Consider the following 25,479-nt stretch of genomic DNA (forward strand, 5'->3'; position numbering starts at 1 on the left):
GTCATCACATCCCCACCACTCAGCATTGCCAACCCTACTCCTGCACAACGTTACTCACCCCAACATCCCTTGGACCTTCATCCATCCCTCTCTCTCTACCTACATTATCAGGTCCCCATCTTACTATGCACCCCTCACACTCAGCCTCACTGTAATGCAATGACATCAACTACCAACACAAAAGGGGGCACCTTGGTATTGGTACCCCACTGCATCACATTCTCCCTCTAAAGATGTAACCCAACCTTTCCTTACACTCATTCCATCACTCTCACTCAACCTTCTCTTCTTTCCCTCCTTGCAGGAGAAGAGAGCCCATAATAAGAGGGAGAGGGAGAGAACGGGAGGAGGACCTCAAGCCATGGCCTATCTGAACACTGCAGAGGAGGCAGCACTGGATATCGCAGGAGTGGTCAACCAGCCGGAAGTGGGGGACGGAGAGAGTGGCTCATTAGAAGAACCTGGTGACAGAATTATTTTCCATACACTTTCCATGGCTTTCATCAGTCACTCATATGGGGCCTGATGTCAACAGAAAATGAATGCTCATCATGTGGATAATGGTATGTATCTGCAGTCGACATCTCATATATCTAACTGATGTCTTTACTCTCCCACAGGTCCATCAAGAGCCCCCCTCTCCCCCCCCCCCCCCGCCACTGTCCAGGAGGAAGAGCAAGAAGACTGTTCAGAGGAGCCTCCTGTCTCTGAGGATGCAGCGTCACCTCATACAAGGCAAGCCAGCACCAGCACAGAGACGCACACCTCGGTAGGTCCATCGCGAGATACAGTAGTGTTGTCACCTGGTGTATTACACATCACAAGTGAGCAAGAGCAGATGGTGGAGACAGTGACAGCAGTGGAGACTCCTTGTCGGAGGGCGCAGGAGTCTCCTAGCTCTGCTCAGCTGCATGCAGACACTGTGCCTCAGGGGCCATCCAGGAAGAGGGCGATCCTGGAGCTGCAGGTACAAGTGCAGGATGCTCTGACAGATTTCTTGACCACGGTGACTGTGAGTGTGCGGAGAATGGAGGAGTCCATCTCAAACATGAGCACCACCGTGGTGCACTCACTGGCAACTATAATTTCCTCCATGGATAGTATGGCCACCTGCATGGAGGACATAACACACCAGTCTCATGAGAACATGGTTTCACTTCAATGTAGTTGGGCATCTATGGAGGAGAGAAACCAGAGGCTCATAGACGTCCTTTCTAGAAGGGGTGTCAGTATAGACGAGGGCCCTCATGGCCCCATTGAAGTGCAGCAGGGCGCTCTCAAGCTACTTGCTAGCAGGGAAGTGCGGGTGGCCCATGAGAGGGATGATGGTGGGAGGGCACATGGAATTGGGGGCTGCTCTCCAAGCACTCAGACTTCCATCCCTTTACCATTCCCTCGGTCAGAACCAAAGATGCCTCACCGGACAGTGATGGCCGAGTCTGCACATTCACAGCCGCAGGAGGAGCAGACTTTGGTGGGGCCCTCACAGGCTCCAAATCCCAGAGGACGACCGCCAAAGGCATCTAAGCAGGCACAGCAGGCAGTCGAGGAGGCTGCGTCTACCTCTGCTGAAGCCACAGGGATTAGCACCACGTAGAAGCACTCGGAAAAGAAAAATGCCACACAAATAGTCACAAGGGTAGTCACACAGGTCTGTTTTTCATTATAAATGTGATGTTGAAATTCTATGATGTAGCTGTAATAAATCATGTATTTTTCACACTTTGCAGTCCTTGCCAAATGTGTGTGCTCAAATGGAAGTGGCAGAGTGAACCGTCAGGGCTCATTTGACCTCCACCAATGGTGGTGAGAGTGAAAAGAATGGAATGGTCATTGTTGGACTGCTCTGTGTTGTTGGTGCGGGGTGATGCCAACCTGCGTACGCCTGTGCCAGACACATGTCTGAGCTTTTAAAGCTATGTAAATGTGCCATTGATTAGGGCATCACGGGCAGCAATGTGGTCATGTACTGCTTGCAATGGCACCTCCGGCTCTTCCAGGTCTTCCTTATCCTCGTTTTCAAAGTCATGCTGCTCCTCCTTCTCCTCCTCCTCAGAGGAAGTGCACTCTGCGCCATCTTCCTCATCCAGTGCTCATCCTTGCTACTGCGCTATGTTGTGCAGGGCACAGCAGACCATGACAATTCCAGAGACCCTGACTGGTGTGTACTGAAGGGCTCCTCCAGATCCTTCGAGGCATCTGAAGCGCATTTTGAACAATCCTATTGTCTGCTCGATGACACTTCTCGTGGAGACGTGGCTTTGATTATTGCACCCCTCAGCCTCATTTGTTGGCCTCCTCATAGGTGTCACCAGCCATGTCTTCAGGGGACAGCCCTTGTCTCCAAGCAGCCAGCTGGAAAGACTGTTTGGCAGTGTGAAGAGCTAAGGGACGGTGGACTGGCATAGGATGTATGAGTCATGGCAGCTACCAGGGAACTTGGTGCACACATGGAAGATAATCTTCCTATGGTTTCAGACCAGCTGTACGTTGAGGGAGTGGAACCCCTTGTGATTGACAAATACTACTTGGTTCTGATGGGCCACATGTGTGCAGTCGATGATGCCCTGCCATGGGAAGCCAGCCAGAGCTGCAAAGCCGAGTGCCCGCTCATTGACACTGCCTTCACCACTCGCAAAGTGGATATAATTTGCGGACTTGTTAAAGAGGGCATCAGTGACCTGTGTAATGCATCTGTGCGTGGCTGACTGCGAGATGCCGGAGATGTCTGCTGCAGATCCCTGGAAGGAGCCTGAGGCGAAGAAGTTGAGGCTGCTGGTGACTTTGACAGCCACTGGTAAGAGGTGTCCACCCCTTCCTCTGGGCTGCAGGTCTTACTCCAGCAATGTGCAAATGTCGGCGACGACCTGGCGCGATAACTTGAGCCTCCTTTGGCACTGCTGCTCAGTTATGTTGAGGAAGCTCATCCTCTGCCTGTACACTCTGTTTTGAGGGGTATCACCTCTGACACGGTGCAGCCCTGCGCTGATGCCCTCTGCCCTGTGCAGCATCAGGTGATTCAGGAGAAGGTTGGCGCTCTGGTTGTTACTGCTACTGGTGTGGCTGGTTCTGCTGCTGCTGCAACTGATCGTCATCAGATTCGGAGGACCAAGGTGAGGGAGCATAAATCGCGCCCATTGTGATGTTATATATGGCAGCTGAAGTTGAGATCACAGAAATCACAGAAACCCCACAGTGCAGATAGAGGCCATTTCGGCCCATCGAGCCTGCACTGACACATATCCCACCCAATCCACGTAACCCCTACACCAACACATATCCCACCCTATCCCCGTAACCCACGTATTTAATCCCCCTAACACTAAGGGTCAATTTATCATGGCCAATCAACCTAACCCACACATCTTTGGACTGTGGGAAGAAACCGGAGCACCCGGAGGAAACCCACGCAAACACGGGGAGAATGTGCAAACTCCACACAGACAGTCACCCGAGGCCGGATTCGAACCCGGGTCCCTGGCGCTGTGAGGCAACAGTGCTAACCACACAGAAGCAATCTGTCAGTGTTGAGATAGATTGTTCCAAGGAGATGACAGTAGATAGAGAGATTACTCCAAACACTTCCAAAGTGCATAAAGCTCAAAAGTGTGTTCCAAATCCTGAAGGCTCCAGCTTCTAAGATTGGGAAGTGAACAGCTGTGAAATGGTCAGTTTTATACCACTTTTGCAGCTGTCACCTATTCACAGCAATGGAGAGTCATTGAGAACCCGACATACTTACCTGACATGATCCTCGCGCACCGGGAACCCCATGAAAAAGCTGGTAAAATGGTAAGTACATGCTAAAATGCTACTTAAGTACCTTTTAACAAGCTTTTAAGTATCTGAATTGGCTGACCTGCCCTTTGGTGTCGGGTCTGTTCAGGGGTGACAGATCCGACACTTGGGAAACTGACATGGAGGCAGGTTGACAGCGGGATACCGACCCGCTGTCAATCTTTTTGATTTTGACAGTGGACCCGCCTCACAGTGGGGTGTCAGCAGTGACTCAGTTGGTAACACCCTCGCCTCTGAGTCAGAAGGTTGTGGGTTCAAGTCCCACTCCAGGGACTTGAGCACATAAAGCTAGGCTGTCGCTCTAGTGCAGTGCTGAGGGAGTGCTGCATTGTCGGAGGTGCCGTCTTTCAGATGAGATGTTAAACCGAGGCCCCATCTGCTCTCTCGGGTGGACGTAAAAGATCCCATGGCACTATTCTGAAGAAGAGCAGGGGAGTTATCCCCGGTGTCCTGGCCAATATTTATCCCTCAACCAACATAACAAAAGCAGATTATCCTTTCATTATCACATTGCTGTTTGTGGGACCTTGCTGCGCGCAAATTGGCTGCTGCATTTCCTACAATACAACAGTGACTCTACTTCATTGGCTGTAAAGTGCTTTGAGACATCCGGTGGTCATGAAAGGTGCTATATAAATGCAAGTCTTTCTTTATTATTTTCTGAAGAACTCAACCTTCCACGTTTAGAAAAGAATGCTGTAATTACCGTCTATTTAACTCACTTACAACGGAAAAAAATCGAATAACTCTAACCTTGCTTAAGGAATTGAAAGAGCATTGTCTTCATGGCAAAATGCTTGGCAATCCTTTTGGTTAGAGGTAATAAAGATCCAAGAGAATTATTGCTTATTATGAAGAAGCAAAAAAAATTCTAAACATTTTCCTGTAAGCTAATGCTCCTTTAGATTAAAAAAAATTATAGTGAAAATAGGTCCAATCTAAGTAATAGACTAGAATAAGGTGTAAAAACTGCTCGCTTACATTAGGGGGGAGATAGCAGTAAAAGTGAGTGATGTTGTGACATTGGATAAAGGGGGTCTTGATGGTGGCAGCTAGGCTTTAGAGTTTGAAGCTCAGCTCAGCATCAAACAGGACACTGAAGTTGCTTCCATCAGACTCAGCCTGAATAAACTGCTAGGAAGAGAAATGGAGTGGGGGCTGAGGTCCTGGGTTTTCAATGGGAGTTGAACAGGATGGTATAAGGACATTCTTGCTCATGGCTAAGCAACAGACAGCGTACAGATGGTTGAAGAGTCAAGGGTGGTAGCAAAGGGTTTGATCTGGATATTCGCAGCATATATTTCAAAGCTGACCGCATGACAATGAATGATACCACTAAAGGGCAGCTTTGTTGATGATTCCTAGTCTGAGGTGAGTTAGCTGATCTTGGCTAGTATAGAGATGGAGGCAATTGGGCTCAATGTCCAAGCTACAAAGAACCCAATTAATGAAATTAACCAGGATTCCTTAAATTCAGAAAACTATTTTCTAAACAATACACTATTTTAAAATTGGCATTCATATTGATTATATTCCAAAATTATTTTTGAGTATAGTATTTGAATTTTACAGAATATGTTTTATTCTACTATAGTGTCCAACAAATAGATGTTCTTTAAAAAATATCTTTAATGTGAATTTAGATTTATACTTTTTCAATTTTATTATAAAAAAGTAAGGATAAAATTCTTATGTGTTTACAGGTGGGATAATTGTGTTGGTTGTGAGGATGTAACTGGTAGAAGAGGATGTAACTGGTAGAATAGATAAGGGAGAACCAGTGGATGTGGTGTATTTGGACTTTCAGAAGGCTTTCGATAAGGTCCCGCATAAGAGACGAGCGTGCAAAGTTAAAGCACATGGGATTGGGGGTAAGGTACTGACTTGGACAGAAAACTGGCAGACAGGAATAAAAGAGTTGGAATAAACGGGTCTTTTTCCAAGTGGAAGGCAGTGACTAGTGGGGTACCGCAAGGATCAGTGCGAGGACCCCAGTTATTCACAATATATATTAATGATCTAGACAAGGGAACTAGATGTAATATCTCCAAGTTTGCAGATGACACAAAGCTGGGTGGGTTTGTGCGCTGTGAGGAGGATGCAGAGAAACTCCAGTATGATTTGGACAGGTTGGGTGATTGGGCAGATGCAGTATAATGTGGATGAATGTGAGGTTATCCACTTTGGTGGCAAAAACAGGAAGGCAGATTATTATCTGAACGGCAATAGATTGGGAAAAGGGGAAGTGCAACGAGACCTGGGTGTCCTTGTGCACCAGTCACTGAAGGTAAGCATGCAGGTGCAGCAGGCGGTTAAGAAGGCAAATGGTATGCTGGCCTTCATAGCGAGAGGATTCGAGTACAGGAGCAAGGATGTCTTGCTGCAGTTGTACAGGGTCTTGGTGAGACCACACCTTGAGTATTGTCTGCAGTTTTGGTCGCCTTATCTGAGGAAGGATGTTCTTGCCATGGAGGGAGTGCAGCGAAGATTCACCAGACTGATACCTGGGATGGCAGGAATGACGTATGAAGAGAGATTGGGTCGATTAGGCTTATATTCGCTAGAGTTTAGAAGAATGAGAGGGGATCTCATTGAAACTTATAAAATTCTAACAGGACTAGACAGACTAGATGCAGGAAGGCTGTTCCCGATGGCAGAGGAGTCCAGAACCAGGGGTCACAGTCTAAGGATAAGGGGTAAGCCATTTAGGGCTGAGATGAGGAGGAATTTCTTCACCCAGAGAGTGGTGAACCTGTGGAATTCTCTACCGCAGAAGACAGTTGATGCCAATTCATTAAATATATTCAAGAAGGAGTTGGATATATTTTTTAAGGCTAAGGGGATCAAAGGATATGGGGAGAAGGCAGGGACCGGGTACTGAATTTGGATGATCAGCCATGATCGCATTGAATGGCGGAGCAGGCTCGAGGGGCCGAATGGCCTACTCCTGCGCCTATCTTCTATGTTTCTATGGTTATTAATTTAGAGCATGTATAACATTACCTGGTCGAATGCAACCATTTGGCCCTTCAAACCTGCTTCGCCATTCAATAAGATCATGGCTGATCTTCTATCTCAACTCCACCTTCCTGTACTATCCCCATATCCCTTGATTCCCTTAATATTCAAAAATCTATCGATCCCTGTCTTGAATATATTCAACAACTGGGCCTCCACAGCCCTCTGGGCAGAGAATTCCAAAGATTCACCACCTTCTGAGTGAAGAAATTTCTCCTCATCTCAGTCCTAAATGGCCGACCCCTTATTCTGAGACAGTGGTCCCTGGTTCTAGACTCCCCAGCCTGGGGAAACATCCTCCCTGCATCTACCCTGTCAAGCCCTGTAAGAATGTTGTATGTTTCAAAGTAATGCATAATTTACAGAATTACAAAAGTAATAATCAAATAAGTTACACAAATGTGACTAGCTTTTTGATTTGACCTCTGTTGAAAAACATCACGATATGACTATTCTCTAAAATCCAGTGTAACATATAATTTAAACTCCTAGGATATTCTGATTCATCCTATTCCCCTAGCATTGAAGCATAACATTGACCTCATAGATAGGAGACACATTTGCTTCGATAATGTGAGTTCAATAGTCAATAGGGGCATGTAGAATTTATTCAGTGACTATCCAATATGAATTGAAGCTAGAAAGTAGAGTTAAACGTAGCAAAATGAGCAAGCAAGAAAGCCTCAAAAATGATTAACAGAAGAAAAAGAAAATGAGTACTGCATTGAGGATTTTTTATTTTGCATTTCAACGAATGGGATAACCGTGTTGGTTATTAACCTGCAGCAGGTATAACATGACCTGGTCTAATGTAACCTCGATACAGTAATGTAAAAATTAGAGAATTACGAAAGTACTAAGTAATGCGTCGCCCTGGTTAAGAGTGGAGAGGCCGAGTGCTCCTGTCACCTTACTGCTGGACGCTTGCTGCAGTACACACTTACAGGACTGGGCACTGTCACCCTCAGAAACATCAAACAACACTCGTTTGGAAACGACTGTAGCAAATCGTGTAGTGTTAGGATAGAACATAAGAACATAAGAAATAGGAGCAGGAGTAGGCCAATCGGCCCCTCGAGCCTGCTCCACCATTCAATAAGATCATGGCTGATCTGATCCCAACCTCAAATCTTCTATCACTCTGCATCCACCCGAACCCATGTGATCTCCCGGGAGAGGCGAAAAACCAGATAAAGACCCAATGGCCAATTTGGGAGAAAAAAATCTGGGAAATTCCTCTCCGACCCATCTAGGCGATCGAAATTCTTCCAGGAGATCACTCTGTCCCTATATTTTCTACAGTACTTACCTTCTGTAAAGGCAATCTCCACCCCAGCCAGGAACAGGAATAAAACCATCTCCTGAAATCTAACACAGAATTAGAACACAGTAGGAGCAGAACCAGGCTACACGGCCCCTGGGCCCACTCCACTACCCACAGGGCCATGACCATTCCGAACCTAGACTCATGTCCAATTTCCTGCCCGCTCCCCGTAACCCTCAATTCCCTTTACTTCTAGGAAACTATCTATTCTGTTTTAAATTTATTTAATGATGTAGCTTCCACAGCTTTCTGGGGCAGCAAATTCCACAAACCTACCACCCTCTGAGTGAAGAACTTTCTCCTCATCTCAGTTTTGAAAGAGCAGCCCCTTATTTTAAGATTATGCCCCCTAGTTCTAGTTTCACCCATCATTGGGAACATCCTCACTGCATCCACCCGATCAAGCCCCTTCACAATCTTATATGTTTCAATAAGATCGCCTCTCATTCTTCTGAACTCCAATGAGTCCCAATCTACTCAACCTCTCCTCATATGACCACCCCCTCATCCCCGGGATTAACCGAGTGAACCTTCTTTGTACTGACTAAGTATGGACACCAAAACTGTATGCAGTATTCCAGGTGCGGTCTCACCAATACCTTGTACAACTGCAGCAATACCTCCCTGTTTTTATATTCCATCCCCCTAGCAATAAAAGCCAACATTCCATTGGCCTTCTTGATCACTTGCTGCACCTGCATACTAACTTTTTGAGTTTCGTGCACCAGGACCCCCAGATCCCTTTGTACTACAGTACTTTCCAGTTTCTTGCCATTAAGATAATAACTTACTCTATGATTTTTCCTGCCAAAGTGCATAACCTCACACTTTCCAGTATTGTATTCCATCTGCCAAATCTCTGCACACTTACTTAGCCTGTCTATGTCCCTTTGCAGGTTTTTTATGTCCTCCTCACTCACTACTTTCCGTCCCATCTTTGTATCATCTGCAAACTTTGATATGTTGCACTCGGTCCCCTCCTCCAAATCGTTAATATAGATTGTAAAGAGTTGGGGACCCAGCACTGACCCCTGCGGAACACCACTAGTTACTGGTTGCCAATCTGAGAACGAACCATTTATCCCAACTCTCTGCTTTCTGTTAGAGAGCCAATCCTCCATCCACGCCAGAATATTACCCCCAATCCCGTGATTTTTTATCTTGAGCAATAATCTTTTGTGTGGCACCTTGTCAAATGCCTTTTGGAAGTCTAAATACACTACATCCACTGGTTCCCCTTTATCCACCCTGTATGTTACTTCCTCAAAAAACTCAAGCAAATTTGTCAAACATGACTTCCCCTTCATGAAACCATGCTGAGTTTGTCCTATTAAATTATGTTTATCCAAATGTCCCGTTACTGTCTCCTTAATAATGGACTCTAACATTTTACCAACCACAGATGTTAGGCTAACAGGTCTATAGTTTCCAGCCTTCTGCCTACTACCCTTTTTAAATAAGGGTGTTACATTAGCAGTTTTCCAATCTGCCGGGACCTTTGCTGAGTCCAGTGAGTTTTGGAAAATTATTACCAATGCATCCACAATCCCTACCGCTACTTCCCTCAAGACCCTAGGATGCAAGCCATCAGGTCCAGGGGATTTATCCGCCTTGAGTCCTATTATTTTACCAAGTACCACTTCCTTAGTGATTTTAATCGTATTTAGTTCCTCCCCCCCTAGAGCCCCCTGTTTGTCCAGTGTTGGGATATTCTTAGTGTCCTCTACTGTAAAGACTGATACAAAATAATTGTTCAGTGTTTTTGCCATCTCCATGTTTCCCACCATTAATTTCCCGGTCTCATCCTCTAAGGGACCAACATTTACTTTAGCCACCCTTTTTCTTTTTATATAACTATAAAACTTTTGCTGTCTGTTTTTATATTTTTTGCTAATTTACTTTCATAATCTATCTTCCCTTTCTTAATCAATCTTTTAGTTATTTTTTGCTGTCTTTTAAAGACTTCCCAATCTTCCATCCTCCCACTAGATTTGGCTACCTTATATGCCCTTGTTTTTAGTCGGATACTATCCTTAATTACTTTACTTAGCCACGGATGGCTATCTTTTCTTTTACACCCTTTTTTCCTCAGTGGAATATATATTTTTTGGAAGTTGTAAAATAACTCCTTAAATGTACACCACTGATCATGTACCGTCTTACCCTTTAATCTATTTTCCCAGTCCACTCTAATCAATTCCGCTCTCATACCTTCATAGTCTCCTTTATTCAAGCTCAGCACGCTTGTTTGAGATCCAACCTTCTCACCCTCTAATTGAATATGGAACTCAACCATGTTATGGTCACTCATTCCAAGGGGATCCTTTACTAGGACATTTTTAATTAATCCTGTCTCATTACACAGGACCAAATCTAAGGTTGTTTGCCCCCTGGTCAGTTCAGTTACATACTGCTCAAGAAACCCATCCCTAATACACTCAATGAACTCATCCTCAAGGCTGCTCTGCCCAATTTGATTTGTCCAGTTAATATGATAATTAAAATCCCCCATAATCATAGCTGTTCCCTTATTACAAGCCTCAACTATTTCCTGATTAATACTCCGTCCAACAGAGTTGCAACTGTTCGGAGGCCTATAGACTACACCCACTAGTGTTTTTTTCCCCTTATTATTCCTTATCTCCACCCAAACTGTTTCACTATCCTGCTCCTTTGACCCAATATCATTTCTCTGTATTATAGTGATTCCTTCCTTTATTAACATAGCCACCCCACCTCCTCTCCCTTCCTGCCTGTCCTTCCTGATTGTTAAATAACCTGGTATGTTTAATTCCCAGTCATGGTCACCCTGCAGCCATGTTTCTGTAATGGCCACAAGATCATACCCATATGTCGTTATTTGTGCCGTTAACTCATTCATTTTGTTACGAATGCTACGTGCATTCAGATAAAGAACTTTCAAATATGTTTTGTAACACTTAGTTCCTGTTTTTTCCCTTTTTAGTACTTTACTTTTTACTCCATACCTTCTGTCCCTTCCTGACACATTCTGTTTTTTAATTCCCCCACTGCTACCTAAGTCTATGACCTTCTCTGTTGTCATTTCTATTATTTGCTCTCCAGAAGCCTCCCCCCCCACTAATTAGTTTAAAGCCCTCTCTACAGCCCTAGATAATTAGAGCTTTAGTATTAATCCTTAAAGCATAGCGCTGGATCATTTCAGAAATTGGGTTATTTTTAGATGGGCACCATTACATTCACCCATTGGTGCCTTTGCCCTTTGTTACAGGTGTCTGCCAGAGACTACTTTGTAGCTTCACACAGTATGGTTTTTAGGTCCAGTTTCTGCTAACCCGTCCTCCTTCCTCAGTCTCCTACCTGAGCTATAACATCACAACACTCCTGCCAACGTCTGCAGGCCAAAGGAAGAAACTGTGATCTCCAATTGAGATTTTTCCTATGTGCTGTATATGAATTAATGTATTTTTAAAAGGCTGCAGCAATATTACTATTCCAGGTGGATGCCCAGTTTTAGCGACCTCTGCAGCAACTAGCTGGCGGCTGGTCAGGTTTTTTTAAAAATTATTAAACTTTCTTTTTCCTGCCATATTAAGTACTGGACTTGTGGATTAATTTCATACATTTACAAGAAGCGTCCACGCATTACAGGGAACTGAAACCTTATTTCCTTTGTGGATGTATTTAAAAAGGCGAACAATGTCAAACAGACGCATGAGGGCGCTAAATAAATATAATTCTTTGTTTTAAAATATTTTTCCACAGGTAAGCTTAAATTCACCCTTGTGTGGTGCTTAACTCTAATTGTACAAGGATACGGCCGCCTAAAGGGCGAAAAGAATGAGTCGTCATGTCTAAATTATATATATATATATTTTTTTTTAAATGGACATCTTAAGGTGGACGGAGTTCTGGGAGCTCTCTCTTAGAATGCAGCCTGGTGGGTCGGTTAACCTTCTCCTCAAGAAAGGACTAGGACACAATGTCCCTGGCTCCATACGCCGTTTAAGCAAAGATGTCACGCACACGAAGCTCAGCACACGTCAAAGCATACCTCTCCAACCATTTGAGCATTCATGGACAAATTGCGCCCTACTATGCGAAGAAGGCTGTACAGCCTGCCCCAGCATATAGGTCCCAAAACGAGCATCATGGACGAGGACGACGAGACTGAGGAGGACACTCGCAGCAAGAGCATTAGGATGAAAGCGATGCCATCGCCCCCAGGAGGGGGAGCCGGCCGAGGATATCACAATAATAATGACAATAAGCAAGGGGAATCGAACCAGGGAGAGGTAGAGACGGTGGTGAGCATGAAATGCAACACGAACGGGGATTGCAGGATGACCCAGGGAAGCCAATCGTCCATCAACAGGGCAGAACACGACAGGGGCGAGGAGAAGAAGCCAGCTGCCATGGAGGGAAGCGGTTCCTCCCACAACGAGGAGAAGAAAGAAACCAAAGTGGCTTTCTCGGCGGCGCCCAGCAGAAAATCATCCCAGCTCCAGCAGCAGGGGAGGAATTCCGTGAGCTTTCTGAAATCGGAAGGGGCTGAGCAGATCCTGCCCGAGGATGGAGAGCAGAGCGGCAGTCAGGCTAGCTTCATGCAGAGGCAGTTTGGGGCCATGCTCCAGCCCGGCGTTAACAAGTTTTCCCTGCGTATGTTTGGCAGTCAAAAAGCTGTGGAAAAGGAACAGGAAAGAGTCAAATCGGCCGGAGCATGGATTATCCACCCTTACAGTGACTTTCGGTGAGTGCTGCAATAGAGGAGACTAGCCCTCTGCTATTAAACATGATACAGACACATGCATTAACACATATATACTGCTGCACTCGAGTCGACACCAACTGAGTCAGTTGTCACTTGTAAGACTGAAGGTCGGTTGACATTAACATGTTCAATGGTTCTTTGTTAACAGGCCCCCGGTATGGAAATTTAAAGAGATTATTTAATAAGCAACCTTTAAGAGAACACCAGCCGAAAACCTGGACCGCCCCATCAATACACACCCCTGAACGCAGTCCCTTATGTATAGGGCTGGAGCTGTGTGTGTTTTTAAGAGTGGATCTGGTTTTGTTCTCTGAAAGACGCCGCAGAGCTGCAGTGGACGGGAATTGCGATTCTGTTTCCAAAGAAGTAACATTTTGATGCTTCTGCCGAGTTCTCAGACAGTGCAGGTGGTCCCAGCGGCAGCAAGACTGCCGACTTAACTTCCTGGGCAGCCTACAATCGGAGATATCATTCACACTGGGCCACACTGCAATCGTATAACCGTTTGCGCTAGAAGTATTTGTACCTGTTAATAAATGTGCACAGATTATTAAAATCGTGCGCAACGAATACAGTGCCAACTGAAATTTGAATGAAGGGATTTTTCCCTTGGTGTTTGGTGTTAAGTACTGTAGGTACGATCTGTAGAGGTGACCTAGCGTTTTATTTTTGGCATAGATGCATTTCCGAGCGTTTGTTGCGTCTCTGTCCTTGGGCAGTGTGGTGGCTGGCGGCATTGTTACCCACATCACCCCGCCCCTTTAGAAGATGAGGCATTTTATCACCACGACCTCGGGTTCAGGGGTGGGAATGGCGTGTGTTTGTCTGTTCGGGAGGGGCTGAGGTGCTTTCTGTTATCACCATTACAGGCTATTTTCTAAAACAATACTTTAGGTCTTTGTAGACCTGGTCCCCACAACCAAAGCATCATTTTTCGGTTTCCAGTCCAGTGGGGGAAATACATCCCAATCCGTTCTGGACTGAGGCTGGAATTATACTGCAACTCCAACCGGTGTGAGATGACCTCCCGGAATGTCCTGCCTCTCATGTTAGCGGTCTCCGAAATTATACTGTCACTTTTCTATTACATCCAACATTTAACAACCATAAACCTGTCATTTCTCACGCATTCTGGTTTTAAAAATATTAGATTTTTGATAGATCTCATTCAAAAGATAAAGACAGCTCCACAAGTTTAAATAGGTTTGCAATCTCTCACTCTTTGCAATCATAAAAGTCACGCCTAACACGTCCTGGATGTAAAATAAAACCCCTACTTTCATTTTAATCTGAAAAAAACCCCAAATTATTGTTCACCCTTTCTTGATGTAATTCTTAGCATAGTTCAATTTTCGCTCACGTTAGTCTACTTACCTAACGGGTGATCCAGTGGATGTTACCACTTACAAGTGTTACCACAATTATTAATGATTTCAGACCATGCAATGTCTCCAACATTTCCGTTAATTTAATTGTAATCGTTGGTGCTTTACTCTCCAAACACCACTAAAGTGTGGAACAGACCAAATATTGGATTTATGAGTGGTGAAATTCCAATAAATTGACGAATTTGTGTAATCTTATCCTTTAGACTCAGATTACATACTTCCAGCAAATATCTTTGGATATTTTCTGTACACCATCAATTGCCTTCTTTGGGTCCAGTGCATAGGATTACATTAGGATATACAGCACAGAAACAGGCCGTTGGGCCCAACCAGTCCATGAGGTGTTTATGCTCCACTGGAGCCTCCTCCAGTCTTTCCTCATCTAACTCTATCAGCAAACCCTCTATTCCCTTCTCCCTCATATGCTTAACTAACCGCCCCTTAACTGCATCTATACTATTCACTTCAACCACTCCCTGTGGTAGCGAGTTCCACATTCTCACCACTCTCTGGGTAAAGAAGTTTCTTCTGAATTCCCTGTTGGATTTCTTGGTGACTATCTTATATTGATGGCCTCTAGTTTTGCTCTTCCCCACAAGTGGAAACATTCTCTCTGTATCCACTTAATCAAAACCTTTCATAATTTTAAAGACCTCTATTAGGTCACCCCTCAGCCTTCTCTTTTCAAGAGAAAAGAGACCCAGCCTGTTCATCCTTTCCTGATAGGTTTACCCTCGCATTTCTGGTATCATTCTTGTAAATCTTCTCTGCACCCTCTATATCCTTTTTATAATATGGCGACCAGAACTGCACACAGTACTCTAAGTGTGGTCTAACCAAGGTTCAATACAGGTTTAGCATAACTTCACTACTTTTCAATTCTATGCCCCTAGAAATAAACCCTAGTGCTTGGTTTGCTTTTTTATGGCCTTGTTAACCTATGTCGACACTTTTAGTGATTTGTGTATTTGTACTCCGAGATCCCTTTGTTCCTCTACCCCATTTACATTTTCCAAATAATATGTGACCTCCCTATTTTTCTTACCAAAATGTAATACCTCACATTTATCTATGTTGAATTTAAAATGCCCATTCTGCAAGTTTATTAATGTCTTCTTGTAATTTGTTGCAGTTCTCCTCAGTATTGACTATCCCCCCAATTTGGTGTCATCCGCAAATTTAGAAATTGTGTTTTTGATTCCAAGGTCTAAATCGTTAATATAAATTGTGAACAACAGTGGTCCCAGCACTGATCCTTGTGGAACACCACTTCTTACCTTCTTCCACTCTGAATTGCTAGCCTTTACCCCTACTCTCTGCTTTCTGTCTTGAAGCCAGCAGCTATCCATTCTGCTACTTGTCCCCTGACTCCACATTCCCTGACCTTATTCATTTGTCTATTATGTGGTACCTTATTGAAGGCCTTTTGAAAATCTAGATAAATTACATCTACTGCATTACTCTTGTCTACTCTCTCTGTTACCTCTTCAAAAAATTTGATTAGGTTGGTCAAGCAAGACTTTCCCTTTTGAAATCCACGCTGACTATTTATTATATTTTTTGTTTCTAGATGTTCTTCTATTTTCTCCTTTAGTAGGGATTCCATTATTTTTCCTACCACTGATGTTAAGCTGACTGGCCTATAGTTCCCTGGACATGTTCTATCCCTTCTTAAATATAGGTATTACATTAGCTATCCACCAGTCCTCTGGCACTACACCTTTTTCTAATGAATTACTAAATATGTGTAGTAATGCCTCTGCTATTTCTTCCCTAGATTCTTTTAAAATGCACGATGTAATCTGTCCGGACCAGGGGTTTTATCCGCTTTGTTTTTTTTTAGTTTATTTATTATATCTCCTCATTATTTTAAATGCAGTTAACTCATTACTAATCTCATCATCCAAAGTCATCTCCACCTGTTCTATCTCCCTGGTAAATACTGAAGCAAAGTAATTATTTAAAACTCTGCCATCTCTCTATTATTGCCTGTGGCATTATCCTCTCCCTCCCTTAGTGGCCATATTCCCATCCCGACCTTCCTTTTTTTATTTAAGTGCCTGTAAAATATTTTACTATTTTGTTTTATGTTCCTTGATAATTTAATTTCATAGTTCCTCTTTGCCTTCCTAATTTTTTTTGACTTCTCTCCTAATCCCTTCATATTCTCCCTTATCATGCTCTCCCCTGCTGTCCATGTACTTAATGTATGCCTCTTTAGTTACCCTCAGTTTTTCCCTTATGGCTTTATTCATCCATGATGTCTCATTAGTGTTTAGCTTGTTCCTGTTTATTAGCAGAATATATTTTTCCTGGACTCTGTTGAAAACCATTTTAAATGTTTCCCAGTGTTGTTCTACATCATTGTTTGCCAATATTGTTGTCAATTTTATTTTCCCAAGTCCTATTCTCAGCCCCTCAAAATCAGCTTTTCTCCAATCTATTACCTTGGTCTTTGTCATACCTATGTCTTTCTCAATTATTATCTTAAAGCGTATTATATTATGGTCACTATTGCCTATCTGTTCCCCCACTTTTACTTCTCTTATCTACTCTGGTTCATTCCCCATTACTAGATCCAATAGTGAATCCTCCTTTGTTGGGCTTTTTACATATTGGGTTAGAAAGGAGTCCTGTACACATTGTAGGAACTCCATGCTCTTATCCCCTTTACCTACCTCTTCTGTCCAATTAATATCTGGGTAGTTGAAATCCCCCATGATTATTATTCTGTTTTTTACTCATTTCCCTAATTTGTCTGCATATTTCTTCCTCCACCTCCCTTCCACTATTAGGTGGTCTGTAGACTACCCCTATTAGTGTGATTAATCCTTTATTATCTTTTATCTCTATCCACATGGATTCTATTTCTGTCTTGCTGATAGCTGCATCACATTTTTCTACTGCCATTATGTTATCCCTAATAAGTACAGCTACTCCACCTCCCCTTTTCCCCTCTCTATCTTTTCTAAATATGTTTTACCCTGCAATGTTTAATTCCTAGACCTGATTTTTCTATAGCCATGCCTCAGTAATCCCTACTATGTCTGGTTCCTCGCAACTCATAATTGCCTCCAGCTCCCCTGTTTTATTATGGACACTGTGTGCATTGCTGTACAGACAGATTAACTCATTTTTAATAGCAGTTCCTCTCACTTTATATTTAACCATCTTTTTAAACTCCTGTTCTATAACTCTATTTATTCCCTGGCCATCAATGTCCTCCCTTACTTTGCTCTTTCTTATGCTTTCCTTTCCTGTTTTGTTTATATTTAGGGGCGGGTTTCATTTCTTGTAGATCCCTCCCCCCGTCTTACGAGTTTAAAGCCATAATTAATACATATGAGATCATCCTTGCTCCAATGATTGCTTCCAGTTGTGAGAATTATTGAAACATTTCACACACTCATATCCATGACTGTAATGTCTTGCACGTGTTTTGCACAGATATAGTTATTCCCTGGGGGGGGGGGGTATTTTTTTCTTTCCTTCTTATCTCATGACTTCTTTCTATTAATAATTTCTAACTCATCCGACTTATAAGAAGTAAAATACTCTCCAGGCTGCCATACTTTTTTTCTTCCATATGGATAAGAGAGGAGATCAAGTGAGAATTATGCATTCAACAAAAAATGTATTCAGCCATTTACAGATTCTAAACAGTTGGTTATTAATTTGCTGTACTCATTATTTCACAAACTTTATTTGCATTATGCTTTTATAAATGAGTTGGGTAGGTTTCAATTGATCATTGTGTTAAGGCTCAGGTTTGTCACTGGTAGAGCAGTATATCATGTTCTCACTAGGATCAGCTTCTTTTGCACTTTGATGATGGTTGAAGGGAAAGCTGCTATTTGGGTGAATGGAGGAGCTTGAGAAAAGATGGAGCTGTGGTCATGTTTGATTTAAAAGCTGGTTTCATGGAATGAGAGAAAGCAAGGGCGATTACATAGAATTGAACAGGGAGGGATGGACAACTGATAATTACCAAGGTATGTACAAAAAAAGACTTGCATTTATAGAGTGCCTTTCACGACCACCAGACATCCCAAAGCGCTTTACAGCAATGAAGTACTTTTTGAAACGTAGTCACTGTTGTAATGTAGGAAATGCGGCAGCCAATTTGTGCACAGCAAGCTCCCACAAACAGCAAAATGACCAGATAATCTGTTTTTAGTGATGTTGATTGAGGGATAAATATTGGCCAGGACACCTGGGATAAATCCCCAGCTCTTCTTCGAAATAGTGCCTTGGGATCTTTTACGTCCACCTGAGAGAGCAGATGGGGCCTCGGTTTAACGTCTCATCCAAAAGATGTCACCTCTGACAGTGCAGCACTCCCTCAGTACTGCACTGGAGTGTCAGCCTAGATTTTTGTATTCAAATGTACAGTGGTCTGAAAACTAATAAAGGAGTTTTCATCCCTTTTAGAAAGTTGTCTTTTAGTATAGGGTTGAGATGTTTATCCTGTGTTATGTTTGTTTTGTTTTGATACCCAATAGCACCAATTAAATATGATTTGCTTGCTGCCATTCTAGTTTTGATAACAATGGGTGTAGGGAACATTCTCAAATATTGAGGGTTATGCACTGTGTGTGTGTGTGTGAGGAAGAGAGAGAGAGAGAGAGCGACTGCTGCATGCTGAATGCAAGTTTGGGCCCTAGTGAGATCTCAGTGGAGCTGTAGTCGACATGTTTGACAATGACATACTGCAGCAATGGGAATATTTGACCAAAACCACTGAAAAGTAATAACTGCTAAGTATTCAATATATATGGTGTGTGATAAATAGCTGCATGAACGGCATATGTGTTATGGCTAGTTTTTTGCGATGTTGCTTTTCAGATATTTACATGCATTTTTAAAAATTCGTTCCTTGGATATGGGCGATGCTGGCAAGGCCAGCATTTATTGCCCATCCCTAATTGCCCTTGAGAAGGTGGTGGTGAGCTGCCACCTTAAGCCACTGCAGTCCGTGTGGTGAAGGTACTCCCACAGTGCCGTTAGGGAGTGATTCCCAGACGATAAAGGAACAACAATATATTTCCAAGTCAGCATGATTTGTGACTTGGAGGGGAACTTGGAGGTGTTGGTGTTCCCACGCGCCTGCTGCCCTTGTCCTTCTAGGTGGTAGAGGTCGCGGGTTTGGGAGGTGCTGCCGAAGAAGCCTTGGCGAGTTGCTGCAGTGCATCTTGTAGATGGTACACACTGCAGTCAGGGTACGCCGGTGGTGGAGGGAGTGAATGTTTAAGGTGGTGGATGGAGTGCCAATTAAGCGGGCTGCTTTGTCCTGAATGGTATCGAGCTTCTTGAGTGTTGTTAGAGCTGCACTCAAGATGCACTGCAGCAACTCGCCAAGGCTTCTTCGGCAGCACCTCCCAAACCCGCGACCTCTACCACCTAGAAGGACAAGGGCAGCAGGTGCATGGGAACACCACCACCTCCAAGATCCCCTCCAAGTCACACATCATCCTGACTTAGAAGTATATCGCCGATCCTTCATCGTCGCTGGGTCAAAATCCTGGAACTCCCTCCCTAACAGCACTGTGGGCGTACCTTCACCACACAGACTGCAGCGGTTCAAGAAGGCGGCCCACCACCTCATTCTCAAGGGTAATTAGGGATGGGCAATATATGCTGGCCTTGCCAGCGACGCCCACATCCCATAAACAAATTGAAAAAAATAAACAAAATTGGCCGGATTGGATTTGCCTTTCTTTTTGTGGGCAGTTTTCCACATTGTCGGGTAGATGCCAGGGTTATAACTGTACTGAAACAGCTTGGCTAATGGCACGGCTAGTTCTGGAGCACAAGTCTACAGCACGACAGCTGGGATGTTGTCGGGGCCCATAGCCTTTGCTGTATCCAGTGCACTCAGCCGTTTCTTGATATCACGTGGAGTGAATTGAATTGGCTGAAGACTGGCTGCTGTGATGGTGGGGACCTCAGGAGGAAGCCGATATGGATCATCCACTCGGCACTTCTGGCTGAAGATGGTTGCAAACGCCTTGTCTTTTGCACTCGCGTGCTGGGCTCTGTCATCATTGAGGATTGGGATATTCATGGGGCATCCTCCTCCCATTAGTTGTTTAATTGTCCACCACCATTCACGACTGGATGTGGTAGGGCTGCAGAGCTTTGATCTGATCCGTTGAGTGTGGGCTCTGTCTATAGCATGCTGCTTCCACTGTTTAGCATACATGTAGTCCTGTGTTGCAGCTTCCCCAGAATGGCACCTCATTTGTAGGTATGCCTGGTGCTGTTCCTGGCATGCTCTTCTACACTTCTTATTGAACCAGGGTTGGTCCCCTGGCTTGATGGTAATGGTAGAGTGAGGGATATGCCAGGCCATGAGGTCACAGATTGTGGTGGAATACAATTCTGCTGCTGCTGATGGCCCACAGCGCCTCATGGATGCCCAGTTTTGAGCTGCTAGATCTGTTCCGAATCTATCTCATTTAGCATGGTGGTAGTGCCACACAACATGATGAAGGGTGTCTTCAGTCTGAAGATGGGATTTCGTCTCCACAAGGACTGTGTGGTGATCACTGCTACCAATGCTGTCATGGACAGATGCATCTGCGACAGGCAGATTGGTGAGGATGACGTCAAGTAGGTTTTTCCCTCATGTTGGTTCTTTCACCACCTGCCACAGGCCCAGTCTGGCAGCTATGTCCTTCCGGACTTGGCCAACTCAGTCAGTAGTGGTGCTTCCGAGCCACCCTTGGTGATGGACATTTAAGTCCCCCACCCAGAGTACATTCTGTGCCCTTCAGTGATTCTTCCAGGTAGTGTTGAACATGGAGGAGTACTGATTCATCAGCTGAGGGAGGGTGGTAGGTGGTAATCAGTAGGAGGTTTCCTTACCTGAGGTTGATCTGAAGCTATGAGACTTCATAGGGTCTGGAGTCAATGTTGAGGACTCCCAGGGCCATTCCCTCCTGACTGTATACCACAGTGCTGCCACTTCTGGTGGGTCTGTCCTGACAGTGGGACAGGACATATCCAGGGATGGTGATGGAGGAATCTGGGGCATTGGCTGAAAGGTATGATTCTCTGAGTATGACTATGTTAGGTTGATGCTTGACTAGTCTGTGGGACAGCTCTCCCAATGTTGGCACAAGTCCCCAGATGTTGGTGAGGAGGACTTTGCAGGGTCGACTGGTTTGGGTGTGCCGTTGTCATATCCAATGCCGGTGCCGAGGTCGATGCTGGGTGGTTTGTCTGGTTTTATCCTTATTATTGTTTTTCGTAGTGGTTGTGTACAACTGAGTGGCTTGCTGGGCCATTTCAGAGGGCAGTTAAGAGTCAACCACATTGCTGTGGGTCTGGAATCACATATAGGCCAGACTAGGTAAGGATGGCAGATTTCCTTCCCTAAAGGACATTCGTGAAGCAGATGGGTTTTTACGACAATCCGATCGTTTCATGGTCACCATTACTGATACTAGCTTTTTTATTCCAGATTTATTTAATTAACTGAATTTAAATTCTACAGCTGCTGTGGTGGGATTTGAACTCACGTCTCTGGATCATTAGTCCAGGCCTCTGGATTACTAGTTCAGTAACATAACCACTATGCTACCATTCCCCGTAAATGTGACTATTAAGTATCTGTGAATCAAAATTGAAAGTTAATCTATTATACTACATTATTCTAGAGTAAATCAGGCCACAGGATAGCTAAGGGCATCACTGAACAAGTACAAAAATGTTGAATAAATAAACATTTAGTAACATTAAAAGTTCAATCACTGTCTTGTATATTCATTTGTTCAACAGAGACATAGCGGAACCCTTTTGTAATGAAATTATATATCACAGTAAAATTATGCTTTGAGCTGTGGCCTGATTTACTCTAGAATAATAATGTAGTATAATAGATTAACTTTCAGTTTTGATTCACAGATACTTAATAGTCGCATTTAATGTAAATATATGAAAAACAACATCACGATAAAGGGAGCATGTCGGGTATGAAACAGACCTTCAATCAGAAGCAGAAAGAGATGAACATGATGAAGAATTATATTCACCTTAATGATGAGGACCTCCACATGTTGATCTATTTTCAAATTAATTCTGCAGCACTTCCAAAAATAATTCTAACTTAAGAAAGTATCCTCAGGAGATTCAGCAAATGCATTGAGATGTTTTATTCCTAAAGGCATTTGTTTCTATTATACCAGAAATGAATGTTTCAGCATTTTATGCTGGAATAGAGATGATTAAAGAGTATATTCTAGCATAAAACACTGCAACTTTAATTATCATTATTAATAGATAAATGGCTGTTTAGCCATTTATTAATCCCTGCCAACTCAACCAACTGGATGAACTGTTCCATTTATTTTACTAATGATCTAGATACATAATAGTTTCTTTTAAGGGCTAAACAATGAAAGTCTTTCACTAGCTTATAAAGAGATGTCAATTATAACAATAGCTGTCGCATGCTCAATGAATTGGATTGTTAGAATTTTTCACTGTATCTAAATTTGGTATAAAGAAATTCAACTATAATATGTAATTCACCTGATTAAGAGCAGTATGGTGGGCATGCCATGTTAGGCAAGGAACTCATTCTATGACACAGTAGTAGGATCTTGGCTTGTGATGTGATTCCCCACACAGTTGAATTCCCAATCTCAGGTGTTCTGTCAGTGACAACCACAAGTGCTGCAGCAAAGTAAATTGTTAAATTTAAGCAATCACAGCCAGCTTGGTTAGTGATTCTAGGCATAGAGCCATCTAGAGCATAAGATGAGCAATTACCTGTACATTACCCTAGCCACCGTAAAATGCTGAAGAACAGTGACTAAATCAATAGATTCTTATTGTAAATAAAGGTTAAGATGGATTTCCTGTTTTCTATGTACAGCAAAGTTGTCAACATGCTTATAAAGAACATGTTTGTGGTTTTAGCACACAAAGGAAATCAAACCCAATGTTTTTAAAGAAATAATGTGCAAGGGGCTGGACATATGGTTAAGGGAAGATTTTATTTTATAACTCGCCTGCACATGTGTGTGCAAGTATATACATACGCACACTATCTAAATATCTTCCTACTAATCTATAATCTCACAGAGGCCATAAACAACCACAATTGCTGGTCAGTACAATGAGAATGCTTTTTATAGCTTGAGTTTAAATCATATATAAAGTATAATAGTACTGATTTAATGTCTGGGTACCATGGCAATGCACAGTAAATATTCATACAAGGCCTATTGTGTCAATATCAGCCTGTGATCAGGAAAAACTATTTTAAAGCTCCAAAATTGCCATGGCTTCATATCACTGTAGATTGGCACATTGGTCAGAGCAGGGTGCCAATTAGCCACAGATTTGTAATTTGAAAAGCTAATATAAATAGCATCTTAAAGGTGCTATTTGAGATGTACATGCTTTCCACAGTTATAGTAAATTATTAGAACTAATGAGCAAATTACGCCATGGATATACTACATGCCCACAAATCGTGTGATTTGGTGGTGTAGCTGGTTTAAATATTGACCTTTCATTCCTTTGTCTGGGTTCGAATCCAGCTCTGATTTACAGAACGGATGTCTCTTGTGGGAGGACCCCATGTGAGATGAGTTTGAGCTGTCTCAGTACAGTTTCTGGTTGGGTATGGGCCCAGAAGCACTAAACTACTAATTCAGCAGTAAATAGCAATCTCGCTCAGAGAGGCTGCAGTGTAACTGGGGCGGAAATGGAAACTCACATAAGTACAGTGGGAGGTGCTCGTCTAGATTTGGGCCTTATGTATACTGTTGGGGAAAACGCATCGAACCGTGCTTTTTCTTGACTCGGGTATGTTTGATGCTGTGGCTCGGAGCCTGCAATGAAAAGTATTCCATTCCTCAGCACTAACATTCTTCACCCTGATGAACACGGAATTCACAAACTATGCATTGAAAAGGTCCCCTGAGAGAGGACAGAACTCGCCTTCTCCTCTGAAAGCTTTTTTTTAAACTTTGTTTTGTACAATTTTATTCTTGACCAGGTAACAATCGCCCCTCTTCTGGGACAAATATAAAGTTTCCCACTGATATAAAGACCGAGCAAAGCTAAGAGTAAAGGGTATTTATAGTGTATGTATACATTTTCAAAGTGCTTCACCTGGAGACAACCTTGAGACCGTTATGTATGTTAATACGATTTTGGCGTTATAGCCACATGTTTTTTTTCTTGATAGCAATCTTGTCCTCGCTGTTCTATTTGTTTCCTTTACACGTGTCATCGCAGGAATTGCCTAAGGCATAATCTAATCTGACTGGGGAGTTTGGGGCTTCCGAGTACCACTCCAGGCGAGATCTCTCTCTCTCTGGTACAGGCACTGATAGGTGGCGTCTGCTGCAGGAACCCGGGATGTTTGGAGTCTGCACCGACATGGAGCTATTTCTGGTGCTGAAGCGTGAAGTGCCACAAAACTTACTCCTTCAGTAGGATTTTCTCTGCAATGTAAATTCCAATATCAATACTGTACCACCCAGTTAGTCATAGTAGCTGCAGCTAAGGTCCGTAATACTGAACAATTCTACTGACAAATCAACATTTTTACATTGTAGTATCTGTGCTGGGGATTTTTGCATTGCCTGCTGTGTACTTGCCTGACTTTTTTAAGCACAGAAGCAATATCAGACTTCCAAATGACTCCACGGTGCTGTAAATACACCATAAAACACCATTTCCTTCCAATTTGGAGTTTAAATAAAATAAAAACATCCTGAATGACATTGAAGACAAAATTTGATTCAGGCAGAGTGTAAACCAGTTTAGCTTTAAAATATGATGTCCCCCCTCTCCTGCAACATTCTTGATCCTCCTTGCTCACCGTAGTACAATCATTCCAGAAAGTCACAATCACACTAAAAAAAAATCACATTGATGTCAATTTTAATATAGGACTCGTAGCTCAAATCATTGACACTGTGACTGTTTATATTTAATGACTAGCCCTATAATGGGGGAAAGAATCGAGCCCATGCTGTCAATCTTTTGTTTTCTATCGTCTATATACAGCAATTACTGTTCAAGCCTGCTTGCTATTTTAATCAGGGATTTTTTTTTGTCTTGATGATTAGGCACCGCAAGCAGAAGGACATTTATCACATAGGATTCAGTACCAATGAGAGCCCCACATTCGAAGACCAGACACCATATTTTATAGCTAATTCACACCAGCTGAATAC

The 25,479-nt window shown here is 43.2% G+C and overlaps 1 protein-coding gene across 1 annotated transcript in view; it reads left to right on the forward strand.

Annotated features, from left to right (window-relative positions):
• The first annotated feature begins 12,195 nt into the window (after positions 1-12,195).
• hcn2b (hyperpolarization activated cyclic nucleotide-gated potassium channel 2b) overlaps positions 12,196-25,479 on the forward strand; it is a 185,947-nt gene continuing 172,663 nt past the window's right edge. Inside the window, exon 1 of the mRNA XM_086004598.1 lies at positions 12,196-12,869. Coding sequence (XP_085860724.1) covers positions 12,196-12,869 — 674 coding nt within the window. The remainder of the gene's footprint in view (positions 12,870-25,479) is intronic.

Source organism: Somniosus microcephalus, chromosome 13 (assembly GCF_052327205.1).
Source record: "Somniosus microcephalus isolate GS21.2 chromosome 13, FLI_Smic_1.0, whole genome shotgun sequence".
Taxonomy (NCBI): domain Eukaryota; kingdom Metazoa; phylum Chordata; class Chondrichthyes; order Squaliformes; family Somniosidae; genus Somniosus; species Somniosus microcephalus.